This window comes from Embiotoca jacksoni, unplaced genomic scaffold (assembly GCF_022577435.1).
Source record: "Embiotoca jacksoni isolate LCO1_2020_lvr unplaced genomic scaffold, fEmbJac1.0.p SCAF_70, whole genome shotgun sequence".
Taxonomy (NCBI): Eukaryota; Metazoa; Chordata; class Actinopteri; family Embiotocidae; genus Embiotoca; species Embiotoca jacksoni.
In genome coordinates this window covers 1043745-1057901 of record NW_027185426.1, presented here as the reverse complement: position 1 = coordinate 1057901, position 14157 = coordinate 1043745, and the positions used below count along the sequence as shown (strand labels likewise).

General features: G+C 50.6%; 1 protein-coding gene across 4 annotated transcripts; it reads left to right on the top strand.

Moving 5' to 3' along the window:
* Positions 1-1956: 1956 nt before the first annotated feature.
* znf318 (zinc finger protein 318) lies at positions 1957-13772 on the top strand. 4 transcript variants are annotated; one of them, XM_069177195.1, is made up of 11 exons: positions 1958-2452; positions 3290-3381; positions 3491-3998; positions 4113-5319; positions 5573-5676; positions 5807-5906; positions 6044-6354; positions 7683-7886; positions 8022-8115; positions 8674-8792; positions 8982-13772. In XM_069177195.1, the coding sequence occupies exons 1-11, from the start codon at positions 2198-2200 to the stop codon at positions 11715-11717; spliced, it is 5730 nt and encodes a 1909-aa protein (XP_069033296.1). In that variant the 5' UTR covers positions 1958-2197; the 3' UTR covers positions 11718-13772. The 4 variants fall into 4 exon arrangements, with proteins under 4 accessions (XP_069033295.1, XP_069033294.1, XP_069033296.1 ...); XM_069177196.1 differs by having other exon boundaries at positions 1959-2452; positions 7686-7886; XM_069177194.1 differs by having other exon boundaries at positions 1957-2452; positions 7686-8115.
* The last annotated feature ends 385 nt before the right edge of the window (positions 13773-14157 follow it).

Genomic DNA, 14157 nt, shown 5'->3' with positions numbered 1-14157 from the left:
TGGAACTGAAATATCAGATTTCAGACACAGACTAAATAAATCTGTTCGTAGTCTCCGGGTCTGGAAAGTGAAGCCCTAAACTGCAATACCACCGAGGGCCACTAGGGGCCGTCTCCAATAGACTCCCATTGAAAAAGAATAAATTTCTGTTTGATTGACAAGCCTGTAGTACAGTCAGGTTTCTGCTATAGGTGGGCGGGGCATAGTGTCCTCGCTCCTCCCCAGCTTGTCCAAATATGGTCACTTCTGGCTCCAGAAAAGACGGCGACGGCTCAAACGTCCAACCGGAGACTTCTCGACGTCGCGGTGGGTTTTGGTTCTTGAACCATTCAGTCGGTTCCTGCAGGTGAATTTAGTTCCAGTAAATATACGAACCGTGAATTTGAGAAACGGATTTAATTTCTCAATATTTAACTCAATCAGTTTCATCTGAACAGTAAAAGAACTAAAAATTACTTTTCAGCCTCGTGCGTACGTCACAAATACGTTTAATTATGATGTCATCACTGAGAAACCTCTGACAACTGTTTACTGGACACGCGTGATATTCGCCGACAGTCACATGGTTTCATGTTCAAAAGAACAGATGAGCTGATTTTACAGGTGAAACAAATCCAGGAAGTCTTCTTCAAGTAACCGATTAAAGAAAGTAGGAACGAACTCGAACAGCAGCGGTGCAACGGTTTCAGGGTCTTCAGGTGCTGCAGCGTCCGCCGGTCTCTGGTCGGACGTTGAAGCTCTTCATCCTCGTCATCCTCAGACAAACGTAGCTCTTCCCACCTGTCGTCAGTTATCAGTCGTCCGATGGCGGTTTACTCTGCCGTGCTCAGGGTCAGAGCCGAGGGGGTGTGGCTTCCTGACCCCCGCAGGTGTGCATGTGTTTCCCAGCCAACCAGGTGAGTCTTTGTTCCTTTGCACAGGTTCCAGCCCGGAGGACGCTCGGCGAGAGGGACCCGGCTGCAGAAACCCGACGGGAGCTCCAGCTCAGGAACCAGGCTGCATTCAAGACCTCCCGAGAACATCTTCTTGATGCTTCATGAACCGAACTGCAGAAGTCTGTAATTCAAAGAAAACATCAGCTGATTTGTTAAAACATGACGAAAGTTTCCAGGACATTAACTGGAAAATAAAAACCTGTAAAATCCTCCTTATTCTTTTCTAAAGGGAACAAGATGTTTTAAAACGTTTGAGGTTTTTTCTGCTTCAAACCATTAAAATGTCTCAGTGTGTTCGAGGTGAAAACTGAAGGCAACAATTACTGTCGTGATTTATTTATATTTAATGAATAATCAGAAAATATGTTATAATTTTTCTTATTTTTTCTCTAAAATCTGAGATTGTATGTCAGCGAAAAGTTAAAAAAAATCTTCACATTTGAAGTTGAAATTTTTGTTTTGTTTTAAAAAAAAACCCCGCATTAATGTATTTGCTTGTTTTTCCTGCTGATCTGAACCATTAAAACAAATAAAATGTTTTCCTGAGTCGTATCAAATGTGACATGTTTGTAGCTTCATTTTCTGTGTTTCTGTTTAAAGAACAAATTTCCACAGTTTGTAAGTTCGGCCCTTCATGTAAAAGCAAATACAGTAAAGAACAGAAATAAATTTGGAGTAAGTTCTTTATTCTATAAATTGTTCTTTATTTGCAGTGATATTTATTCTTCTACATATTTATTCTTTAATTCAATTTTAAGTGTAACAACATCTTTATTGATGAATAAATTATTTACTTATCACTTTAAAACCTGACAGAAAAAGTAAAAAGCAGTGTGACGTCATCCTGCTTCACTTTGTACGAAAAACGGTTGAAAATGTCGCTCAGTGTCGTTAATAAGAGAGAACACGAGGGAAACATTTCCGGAAACAGTGACGTGAGACACGTCACATGACGTCATGACATGACATGACAGCAGGTGGAGATGAACGTCAGAGGAATCAGGGGGATTTGTTGTTGGAGTGCAGCAGCTGTTGCGGTCCTCTCCATCCAGCAGGGGGCGGTGCCGCACCCGAGAGCTGTCTGTCAGCCGCTTTAACAACCAAAGAAGAAGACGGCGGTTTGTGAGCGTGTAGCCGTTCAGCGAAACAACTTCTAAACAAATATCTGATCGATATCTCCGAACAGAGACAGACGTGGTGTTCCTTTCTGCAGCGAACACTCACCGGAAATACCCGCCGCTGCAAAACCTCTGCGGGGGGAAATGTACCGAGATCGGCCTCCGCCGAGAGGCTACCCGCCGCCTTTCGAAGGCCGGGGTCCGCCACCGCAGAGGCCTTACCCCGCACCGGGCTTCAGGGACGACAGGACCCGGCCCCGGCCCCCGTACCACACGGGCTACCACGAACACGGACCGCCGGACTCCTATCGCCGCTCCCCGCCGCGCAGGAGGTACCCTTCCCCCGGGTCAGGAGGCCACCGAGGCGGGGAGTACCGGACCGGGGGTCCGTCGATAGAGGTGAGCAGCCCGGACCCACACCGACCGGAACACCTACAGCTGGATATTTTCCCGGACACACCGGGGTTCGTTCATGTTGGTGTCCGGCGGGAACGATCTCTGGTTGAGGTTAAACGTCCAGTTAGCCCCGATGGACACCGTTTGTTTAATAGTACTTGTACACCAAACCCCATTCAAAAACCTGCCACTTTACAGTGGACTAGCTCGTTAGCTCTGTGAGGTCATTATTGTTTATTATGAAACGTTTCTGACCAACCTAAGTGAACTTCCGGTAACTCACCTGTAAAGCTTTACCTTTTACAGCTGACCAATCCGACATCTCACCGCGGGCTCTGGAATCAAAACACGGTGCTAGCAGTGCTAGCAGTGCTAGCCGAGCTCTTCTTAAAGCTGCTGTTTGGCTTTTCAAATGTGGTTTATTTCACTGTCCAACGTGCCGATTTGAAGAACAGCCTGCCGGCCGGTGATGGGTGCTGGCGAAGCTTCAGGTCGCTTTAGTTTTTGAGCCGAATTTAAAAGCATTATTAAAGTGGACGATTTATGGATGGAGTTCCGTTAAGTTTTAACGTTTTAATGAAGATTTTCTGAAATACAACGTTTGTGTTTATATACAAAATTCTGTGTTTTGATTCCAGTTTATAACTAAACGGACTGAACCTTCATATCATGATGATCGATCAGCTGATTGATCCACCTGAACGGTGCTGATGGGGGACCGCCGGCGTCCCTTTTAAATCTCTTTGAATTCTCGTCGACCTCATGACGTCACCCGCTCACCTTAACGTTCCTGCCTGGTCACATGTGAATGTTATTGATCTGTGATGGTGTCTCTTATAGAGGTCTCTGTCACCGCGGGGACCGCCTCCCCTCGACCACAACCTGGTCATCACTGTTGGCAACGAGCTGACCGGACCCCGCCATCATGACAGGTACTCAAGAGTTTTCCTCGGTTTTGATTGGCCGTGGCATGTTTAACGGAACGTCCTGTTCAGTTCGCTCCGACTGTCCGAGTCCCGCTGACCTCACGTTTCCCCACAGAGACTACCCTCCTCGTCCCGACGGCGACCGCAGCCGACCTCGCAGCCGCAGTCGAGACCGCAGTCCGGACCGCAGCCGGGCCAAGAGCAGGGGGCGGAGCAAGAGCCGGCACCGCAGTCAGAGCCGTAGTCCGGACCGCAGCCGGGCCAAGAGCAGGGGGCGGAGCAAGAGCCGGCACCGCAGTCAGAGCCCCAGTCCGGACCGCAGCCGGGCCAAGAGCAGGGGGCGGAGCAAGAGCCGGCCCCGCAGCAGGTCCAGATCCAGATCCAGAGGGAGGAGCTGTGGGCGGAGCTACGGTCGTAGTAAGAGCCGGCAGAGGAGTCGCAGTCGCAGTGCGAGCAGCAGCAGCTCGAGCTCGAGCAGTCGCAGCGGAGACGGAAAAGACAGCAAAGGGCTGAAGGAGCTGGAGACGGCGCGGCGGCGGAAGGAGATGGAGGAGCTGCTGAGTCTGCCGACCAAATCCATCCTGAAGAAACGCAACAACTCCGAGGACTCGCCGTCCGTCAGGGTAAGACCGGCTCGTCTTCCTGTCCTCCGTGTTCACCGGGTCACTTCGGTACCGGCCGAGTCCCGGTTCCGATCTAGCTGTCGATGACGTCACTCTGCCGTGTTTCTGTTTCAGAGCTCGGACTCTCCTCGCGGTCTGGAGGCGGCCCACATGTCTCGGGTGGCCGAGCAGCTGCTGCAGGCCGTGAGAGGAACCGAGCCTCGCCTCGTGGCCTCCATGCTGGCGGAGCTACGGTCCGACCCGCAGATGGCTCGCCGCGCCGGCCTGGACGCCGAGATCAAGGAGATCCTCAACCTGCTGGGGGGGGCTCAGGAGAGGGTGGCGGACGACATCGACGACGAGGAGAAGTTCCTGTACGGAGACCCGGAGGAGCCCAGACCTCCGCCGGCGCCGGAGCCGGTCCGACACCACAACCTGGATCTGTACGCTGACGTGACGGAGGAGGCGCTGTACGCCGACTACCCGCCGCAGAGCGCCGTCATCGGCCAGATGTACGGCCGTCCTCCCGTGGTCTCGCCCCACCTCCAAGCCCCACCCGCCATGGGAGAGGTGGACCTGAGGTACGCGAGCCAGCCCACCATCAGCCAGGACCAGAACATCAAGGTCCAGGTGCCGAACCCGGCCTGCCCGCCGGGGACGGAGCCTCTGGAGGAGAGCGAGCGTCAGGCGCTGGAGGAGTACGAGAAGATCCAGGACCTGCTGAAGACCATCGGTCTGGACCTGGGCGTCACCGAGATCAGTAAAATGGCCGCAAGGACCAAAGAGCGTCTCCACGGGAACAAACCGCCACCGAAGACGCCCACGCGCTGCAGACGGTACTCCGACGGCAGCTCCGACGGCAGTCGCCGGGACTGCAGGGGGCGGAGCCACAGCGGCAGCTCCAGCGGCAGCAGCAGCAGCAGCAGGAGCGGGCGGGGGCGGGGGCGGGGGGGCTGGAGCAGCGAGGACGAGGACGACTGCAGGAAGAGCTCCGCGGGGCCCAAAGCCCACAAAGACCGAGACGTCAAAGAGACGAAGGGCGAGCCGAGCGATGGGGCGGAACCACCTCAAGCCCCGCCCAACCCGAGTGCCCCGCCCCCTCACTCAGGGATGCCCATCCCCACCTACCCCCCACCGCAGGTGCACAGCATGATGCCACCAAACTTCCCCCCGCCGGGCTTCGGCCAGTTCGGGAACTACCTCCCCTACATGCATCAGCAGTGGCCCCCCATGCACCCGCCCCCCAACATGAGCCTGCCCCCCCACGCCGCCGACGAGTTCCTGCCCACTCTGCCCTACAAGCAGCCCTACAACAAGGCGGCCCCTGAGCTGGGGGTCAAAGGTCAGCCTCATCTTGAAGCTTTGCTTGTAGTTTCCTGTCAGTTGATGTCTTTACTCACATTTCACCCGTTCCCATGGAAACAATTTCAATAATCAATTGAACGACAGGAAGTAAAATGTAATTTCAAACAAATGAAAGCAGCTGTGAGACAATCAAAGAACAACTTGCAGGTCAAAGGTCAAAGAGTTGACCGGACGAGTGTTCGAGTGTGTCGAATGTTTTCATGCCGTTTAATAAAACGTTGCGTCCTCAGGTTCGGCGAAGACCTCTGCTCAGGACGGGGAGAAGGGGTCAAAGGTCAGCGGACACGACCGGAGACTTTCTGAGGAGCAGAACAACGAGAGCCAGAAACAAAAGGTGCCTCAGAGTCCTGATGTCTCTAAGTAACCAAGTTAACCGGTTCAGTTAACCAGTGATGATGCTGGTAACCAGACTCGGTGGAAGCTGATTGGACGAACACAGCTGATCGTCTCTGGTTCTGTTTCAGGTACTGGAGGAGAGAGAGAAACTGAAGCAGGACCGAGAGGTGAGGATGAAGAAGAAGGAGTACCTGATGAAGGAGCTGGAGAGACTCAGGAAGCAGCAGGGTGAGTCAACACCGCCCCCATCAGTTCAGATCGTGAACTACAACGGTGTGAACTACAACACCCGTCAGGCCCCGGGTCGGGAAGGACCCGAGGTTTGGATGTCTAACGGTTAAGTCCGTCTGTTTTCTGGCATTCAGGCGAGCTGCTGAGGAGGAAGCGGCGGGAGAAGGACGGCCACAAAGACCCTCTGCTGCAGGAGATCAGCCACCTGCAGGAGGACGTCATGACTCAGATCTCCAACCTCCGCAAGGAGCACGAGGCCGCCGAGAAGAAACGCAGCGAGATCGACAAGGTGGCGCTCATCCTGGGCCTGAGTCCTTCAGACCGGCCGCGCAGGTCCAGCAAACCGGCCGCGGTCCAGGAGGAGGAGATGCCGCCGCAGAAGAAGAAACGGGAGGCGGAGAGAAGCCCTGACGGCCGGCCGAGCGCCAGCGGCTCCACGATACAGGTACAAACACCTGGAGAGGAGGTAACGCAGGAAGGTCCTGCTAGGAACCATAGCTAGGGCTTCTTCAGGTTCCTGAACCCATCAGACGTGTTTCATAAACCTTTTTATTAACGATACGTGCTGAACGTCAGGAACTTAAAGATCTTTAATCAGTTAGATGATGTCACTGAAAGATAAACTGTAACGTCTTCGTTTATGCACCTGTAATGAGGTTTTTAATGTGCAAAGACTTTCTGGTCTTAAACCGCCACTTTAATCTGAACTTTATTTTGGCACATTTTGTTAGTTTCTTTTTGAACTGGTGTTTTTTCCGCCTTGGTCTAAATCGTCTCGTTTTAAAGTCGTCGGTTCTCCTTGTTTGTTTTCTTTCAGTCACTGTTTACTCACATTTCACATTAAAAGTCCGTCAGTCCTTTGTGTCACTGAAAGACTTTTAATGTGAAATATTTTTATTGAAGACAAATCTAAAGGTGATTTTATAAAAGAAGAATTTAAATTGTCCTGTTTCGTGAACTTCATCATGAACATGAACGTTTTATCGACAAGATGCTCTGATCTTGTCCTGGTAGTATTAATAGATAGACGTATTGATTGATGTATTGATAGATATCTCAGGAGATTCATGTTTATTACAGCTTCAGTAATAATGGCAGGAAGTTTATGAGCAGCTTTTGTAAAAAGAGTTTTAAGTTAATTTAACGCAGCGATGTTGCAGTAGCTGATTTAATGCTGAAGAACGGCTCATGTAAACATCAGACAACCAGGCAGAACCAGTGTTCAAGGCTTATTGTGAAGATGACACTAAACGTGTAAACATTATTTCCCTGATTTATTTACGTGTACAAAGATGTACGTGCTGAGTAAAAACTGTCCTTCTAAGATACTTTTATTGATATCAGAACAACAGCTTCTCCTTATCAGATCATCATTTGCTGATAATTTTGTTAGATTTGAGTTTAATGGATGGAACTTGTTTCCATGGAAACGGACTGTAATCGCAGGCCTCCACACAGCAGGGGGCGCTGCGGCTCCGAGAGCGCGTAGATAACCCGGTGTCGTCGTAGGCGTGTGCTCGAATCGTTCGTTTGTCTGTGTGACGTCCGCAACATAAATCCGGTTTAAACTTTAAAGCGAATTAGACGTTGGCGTCGGTTTAAACGCGACGGCCGGACATGACGACGTCTTCGATGCTGGAACCCGATGAAGGTAAGAAACTTTTTCAAGTTCACATTTTGTGTCGCCGAGTTCAGAGAAGAAACTCGTTCCATGTTTCTGACTGCGCCGCCGTCTGCCCGCCATGTTGACTCCCCTCCATCGTTGTTTTGAAGCAGACCTCGGTGGCTCCGCCGCTGTCAAGAGCGACCCCGGACAAGCCGCCCGTCGCCGCCCCAGCACCACCTCCGGCTCTGACTCCGCCCCCTGAGCCGTTTGAATACTATGACGCTGGAAACCACTGGTGCAAAAACTGTAACGTCACCTCTGGTTCCATGTTTGATTTTTTCACACACTTGCACAGCAAAACGCACAGAAAGGTTTGTTCCTGTTTTCTTGTTTCAGTTTTAAAAGATGTCTTTAAGATCCACCTGTTAAAGAAGTTTGATTTTCACACCTGGACCGCCCGCTCTGTATTTGCTCTTTTACGCCTCATCCTCGTTTCCTCTGCACAGACTCTGGACCCGTACGACCGGCCGTGGGCTTCCACCCCCACCAAGATCTCCAAGAACCTCCCGTCAGAGGAGAAGCTGACGAAACCAGCCAAAGGTACTCCCGGTGCACCTTCACAACGTCCCGATTCATAACGCTGCTTGTGTTGGATGAAGTGGTCTCTGAGCCTCTGAATGTTGTGAGGGTCTTCTGCTTCCAGGTGGAGCTCAGTGTGGATCTCTACTACAGTCTCTCTGTCTCTTAGTGAAAACAGTGCTAACACAAAGACTTGCATCGAGCCGCAGAAGAGACTCCCGTCCTCACCTCTGACGTCCAGTCATTTGTTTTTCATGCTCCCCTCCGCCGAAGGCTGTAAATGTAACGTCCTGCAGTAACGCTCGGAAAAGTGCTTGAACCTGTCAGGGCAGGTGTGTTGGTCTCCTCTTCAGTTGTTGCTGAGCAGTTCCAACACTTTTCCAGCAGCTACTGCTCTGAAATGACCTCAACTCTTCACATCTATATTGTACACATAATTGTGGTCAGACGTTTCCTCTAACCATCTCCTGTCCTGACAGGCTCTGCACACGGAGACCTCCAGCAGGTAAACATGATTGGCAGTTTATTTTTCCGCCTCCTGAGGTGTTTGAAATGTGGCGTCCGTGTGTTTTTCTGCAGGTTCGGAGTTCCTGCTCCCCGTCAGAGGATTCTTCTGCCTGCTGTGTAGAGAGTTTTATGGAGACGCCATCTGTGCCGAAGAGCACGTCACCAAGCACGCTCACAACGAGAAATACAAGGTATGCAGCAGCTCCACCAGCGAGCAGCCGGTCCGCCGTCCTGGACCTGTGGAGAACCTGCAGGCTGGAGGTGGTCGGGGACGCTACGTCCAGGATGCTCTCACTGATTCTTTTCATTTGCTGCTTATGAGATTGAAAGTGTTTGTTTGTCAGAGTTGTTAATATATTTTCTCTCCATTTTGATGCCAGAAACAAATGTATGAGAATCCGCTGTACGAGCAGAGGAGGAACCTGGACCGACAGGCCGGACTGGCCTCGGAGACCGGCGGCAAGAAACGCAAACACGACGACAACGAGAAAGGCGGCAAAGACAAGGAGGAAAAGTCCAAACACAAAAAGGAGAAAAAGGACAAGGAGAAAAAGAACGAGGAGGATGACGCGGGTCTGAAGGAGGAGAAACCTAAAGTTAAAAGGGAGGAGGAGGAGGAGAAGCCAAAGCCGAGCAGGAAAGAGGAGGATTTGAAAACGTCCAAGAGCCAGGAGGAGGAGAGGCTGTCTTACAGCAAGAAAGATGAGGATGAAAAGCATAAATACAGCAAGAAGGACGACAAGTACCGCCACAGCAGAGAGGAAGAGGAGAGGGGAGACCGGTACCGATACGGCAGAGATGAAGAATATCGGTACCGTTACCGCAGGGATGAAGATGACCGATTCGACGAGCGGTCCAAATATGGTTCACGAGACGACGACAGCAAATATAAATCCGGGAAACATTCCGATTTCAGATCCAAACTTAACAGGGAGCGAGACGAAGGGAAACCGAAGGCCGAGAACGAGGCTTTCAAGGTGCCTGAGCCTGATAAACCGGCACCGAAAGGGGAGGTCAGCAAACCTGAACCTCCGGCAAAACCCTACGACCCGCCCAAAATCTTCTGTGGACCCAGTCCAGCCATGAGGGCAAAGCTCCGCAAGCAGAGCCTGGAAGCCGGCAAACCGGCACCGGCGGCCGCAATGGCTTCATTCGGAAAGTTCACGTGGAAGAAGAAGGAGAACATTCTGGCAAAAGAGGCGGCGAAAGTTGCTGCCGAATTCATCAAGGAGGACGAAGCAGCTGCAAAGGAGCAGCTGGTCTCGGTAGAGGATTCTTTTGCAAAGTCGATGGCCGCCGCGAAGGAGATTTCTGAGAAGCTGACGGGCCAGAAGAAAATACCGCCGCCCTGGGTGTCCAATGGCGCCGGTCGGGGACGAATCCGGCCCAACCTCCCGGCACCTGCTGCAGCACTGAGGACAGCAACCGTAACAGGTAAACCGGCATCTCTGAATACTTTTCTCTCCATTAGGACCCAAACCACCAGTTTACAAGGGACTCCTCCAGCAGATCCACTACTCCCTGAGTCTCAGAATGCTGGACCGAGGCCATTTGAAGTGATGAATGTGCCAGCGAAGTCTAGACCACAGCCCTTTGGAGCTCAACCTCCACCCCTGGTGTCGGGAGCTGCACCATCTGAGGGTAAACCTTTTCCACCAGTGTCAGTGCCTGCGCCATTCTTTGGTAAACCTCCTCCACCGGTGTCGGGGCCTGCGCCATTTCACAGTGTACCTCCACCACCAGTGGTGGGGCCTGCATCATTTTACGGCATACCTCCACCACCAGTGGTGGGGCCTGCACCATTTGACAGTAAACCTCCACCGCCAGCGTCGGGTCTTGCGCCATTTGTGGTTCAACCTGCTCCACCAGTCTCTAAACCTGTCCCAGTCCAGTCTAAGCCAACATCAGCAGAGGCCAAACTTCTGCCGTCTCAGGCTAACATTGCACCACCTGCTCCACCTGGGGCTACAGCTGCACAACCAACCATAATAAAGATAGTATCTGACGTGGCAGCTCCCGGCGTCCCAGAGAGTGAGCAGACTCGCACGGTGTTCGTCAAGCCGCCACCTTTCATGAACAAGGGCGAGGGAACTCAGAAGTCTGAAAAGCTTAAGAGCACTCTGGCTGCAGCCAAAGCCCAGGACTTAATCGGCATCTTCTATAGCAGCATCAGCCACTCGGGCTCCTCCTCTTTCACCAAACCAGCCACCGACACCAGCGCTGACAGGAGTAGCACCAGTAAAAGTCCATTTCCTGCCCCACTGGTACCAAAACCACAACCAAAGCCTCACCCTCTTACCCAGTCCCAACCTCCAACTAAAGTTCATACACAACCGGACGCAAACAACTGCCCACCAAGTCCACAAACCCAGACACAATCAGACATTCAAATTACATCTGTGTGGTCCATGCAGCCTACTGCAGCTCCAACACCTGTGGAGGCTCCGCCCAAAACAGCTTCACAAACCCCCCAGCCAGGGTCGGCTCTGCCAGGTCAGTCTAAGGCTCCGAGTGAAGCTCAAAACCCGTCCTCGATTCCTAAACCTGAATCACAAACAACCCCAGAAACCGAGCCTGCTGAGCTGGAACCAACACCTCAAACCGAGTCCCTGCCCAAAGCAGCTCCTCAAATCCAAAAAGAGACACAATCTGAACCCCAACCGGACCGGGACCCCCGGTGCCATTCAGGAACCTATCTCAACACAGTTCCACAACCTGAACCCCAACCACACCAGGAAACCCAGTCCTATTCTGAGACCCATCTTGATACTGCTCCAGAACCCGAACTCAAACCAGGTCCCAAAACTAGAGGTAAGAGAACTCCTGCTCCCCGTCCTACCCGACAAACCCGATCCCAAACCAGATACCAGACCCGGCGGCAGCAGCAGCAGCAGAGCCAGTCCGAATTAGAACCTGAGCCGGCTTCAGGGGACAATGACCACGCAGCTTCAGACTCAAAGGGATTGGAACCATCGGATCGCGGCTCTGGGTCGCAGCCGGAGGGGGGGTCAGCTAGCGAGGAGGACCCTCCGATGCCAGAGATCACCCCAGAAACTCTGGGCCTCCCCTCTGACATGACCTCCCTGGACTTTGACTACGATTTTAACTTTGAGTAGGAGCGGACCGAGCCGTGTGATGGGAATCTGAGGACGGAGCTTCTTTTTAAAATACTGGTGTGTCCAGGATGTTCAGAAGACCGTAAACCACAGTCTCCGTGACTCATCGCCGGGCGTGAAGGCAGCTAGAAGTGACCATAAAGACACTCGTGCTGACGGACTGTTTAAGGACCAGTTTGATTTAGAGTCTAGATGAATCCTTTTGTTTTCCATCCGTTTCATTTCAGTTTGATTTCTGTTGTCTAAAATAGAATTTAGTTCTGAATGTATGTTCCCTCATTAAAGGACCAGGAAGGGTTTTTGATGTCATCAGCAGTTTCCCTGAAATCTGGTCGCAGTAGATTGTTTTTTTCCAGCAGAAAAGCCAAAAACATCACTAACGATTGCCTGCTTTCCTTCATAGAAAATAAAATCTTTGGGTTTTGGATTGTTGGTCAAACATGGAGAGGATTTTAAAGATCTAAAGACTGAAGGTTGATTGTAGTAAAACGGCTGCTTTTTGACCCGTCAGCTGAATAATTTGTGTTGTTTTGGTGGAAATGTGGGTATAAAACAGCTTTTACCTCCGTTACAGTTGATTGTTCTTTCGATGATGTCGTTCAGTTTGTATAAAGTTTCACCATAACTGTTCACTTTAGGGAAACATTTCCTGGAAACTTTGGGGGAATTAAAAGTCGTCACGGTAGCTGTGTTTCTGAAGCCTCACAAAGATCTGTTTTCTACATCCAGACCTCGAGGATATTTGAAGGTCGACCGTCTTGTTGCGGATCAGGTTCCTGTAGGATGTCTTTCTTGGCTTTAGAGGCTTAAAAAGGTCTTGGACTTCATCGTTGGTCCGTCTGTCAGGTTTCAACAAAGAATAAACAAATTGACCTGTTGGCAGCTGCTGGTTTTTAAAAAGGTCACGGATGCAAAATGCTGGAAAAACTCTGGAGTCACGGGCCGAGTCGTACCGCGAAATGTCTTGAACCTTCTGAGTTCCCCTCTGAGCAGGAACTGTTGGATAGAAGTACCTCCTGGAACTCAGTGTAGACCCGGGTCCTTCAACAGGTTCTTCGTCCGCAGTAAAAGGGGTCCGTTTTCATGGTGTGGGCTGGTTTCCCAAAAAAAGGTGAATTAGTCGTAGGTTTATAAATAGATTCTAAAATTAGATCGACTGTTTCATCCGTTCCTCTCTGAGTTTTCGGTCTCTGAAGTTACTCGTCCGTTTGCAGAAGCTGGATCTGATATTAAAGCGTCGACAACAAGCGGGGGAGCACAACGTGACTGCAAGTCCTGCTGTCCACATACTTTTGGCCGTGCAGTGAGGCTGCATAGATGTTAAATTCCTCAGGTTGCTCATTATTAAGATCTGAAAGTGACGGTTTGAAAACACGACTGCTCCTTTAAAGATCGCAGCGTCGTCGGTGTTGCGGCCTTCGTTCGTTTCTCCTGAAGCTGAACGTCTGCTCCCTGTTGGTAGTTTCTGTTCAACGTCAGACTCCGTTTCCCTCGTTTGTTGTTTCATCAGGTCAAGAGCAGAACGTTTTATGAACTTCAAACCTTCTCCTTCATCATCAGATAAATCAAAGAAGCTCTTATTGATGACAGGCAGGAAGTACAGGTGGATACAGGAAGTACAGGTGGATACAGGAAGTACAGGTGGATACAGGGAGTACAGGTGGATACAGGGAGTACAGGTGGATACAGGGAGTACAGGTGGATACAGGGAGTACAGGTGGATACAGGGAGTACAGGTGGATACAGGGAGTACAGGTGGATACAGGGAGTACAGGTGGATACAGGGAGTACAGGTGGATACAGGGAGTGAGGTGATTTCAGCCTGAAGAAGCGGCCACATACTTCTGGTCTCTAGTGTTCGCTGTCCCCGAGTTTCATGTTTCTGTAGTTTGTAAGATGAGTGTCTTTGTTTGAACGGTTCTGGACTTCAGCAGCACCGAGGACAGAAACCGGACCGAAACTCACAATATCTCAGGAGGCTACGGAAGCCCGGGCCTGCCAGTCAAAAAAAAGATATAAATAAATAAAATATTGATTATTCTTAACATTTCAAAACGATGTCACAGTATTTTCTTTTACTGATAAAGTCTGTTTTTAGCCAAACGGTTTTATATTTTGTCTAAAATATTGAATTCTGGTCCTTTTGGAGGTTCGAATCCTTCAACCATTGATCGATGGAAATATAACCTCAATATAACATGAACTCTACATCACTTAAGACTCTTAAAATAATTATCAGTGGGACAAAACAACCTGCTTTTAAATGAAATGTATAATCTGATCAATTCATTTATACAAGTTTTAAAATTCAGAGTCATCTGTTTCCATCAGTCATGTCTAATGCTCTGAGACTTACAGTGTTAAGAAGTGTGACCTTTTGGTTTCAAGATGACCTGATACGACCTTCGACCTTCGACCTTGGACCGGATCAATAACCCTG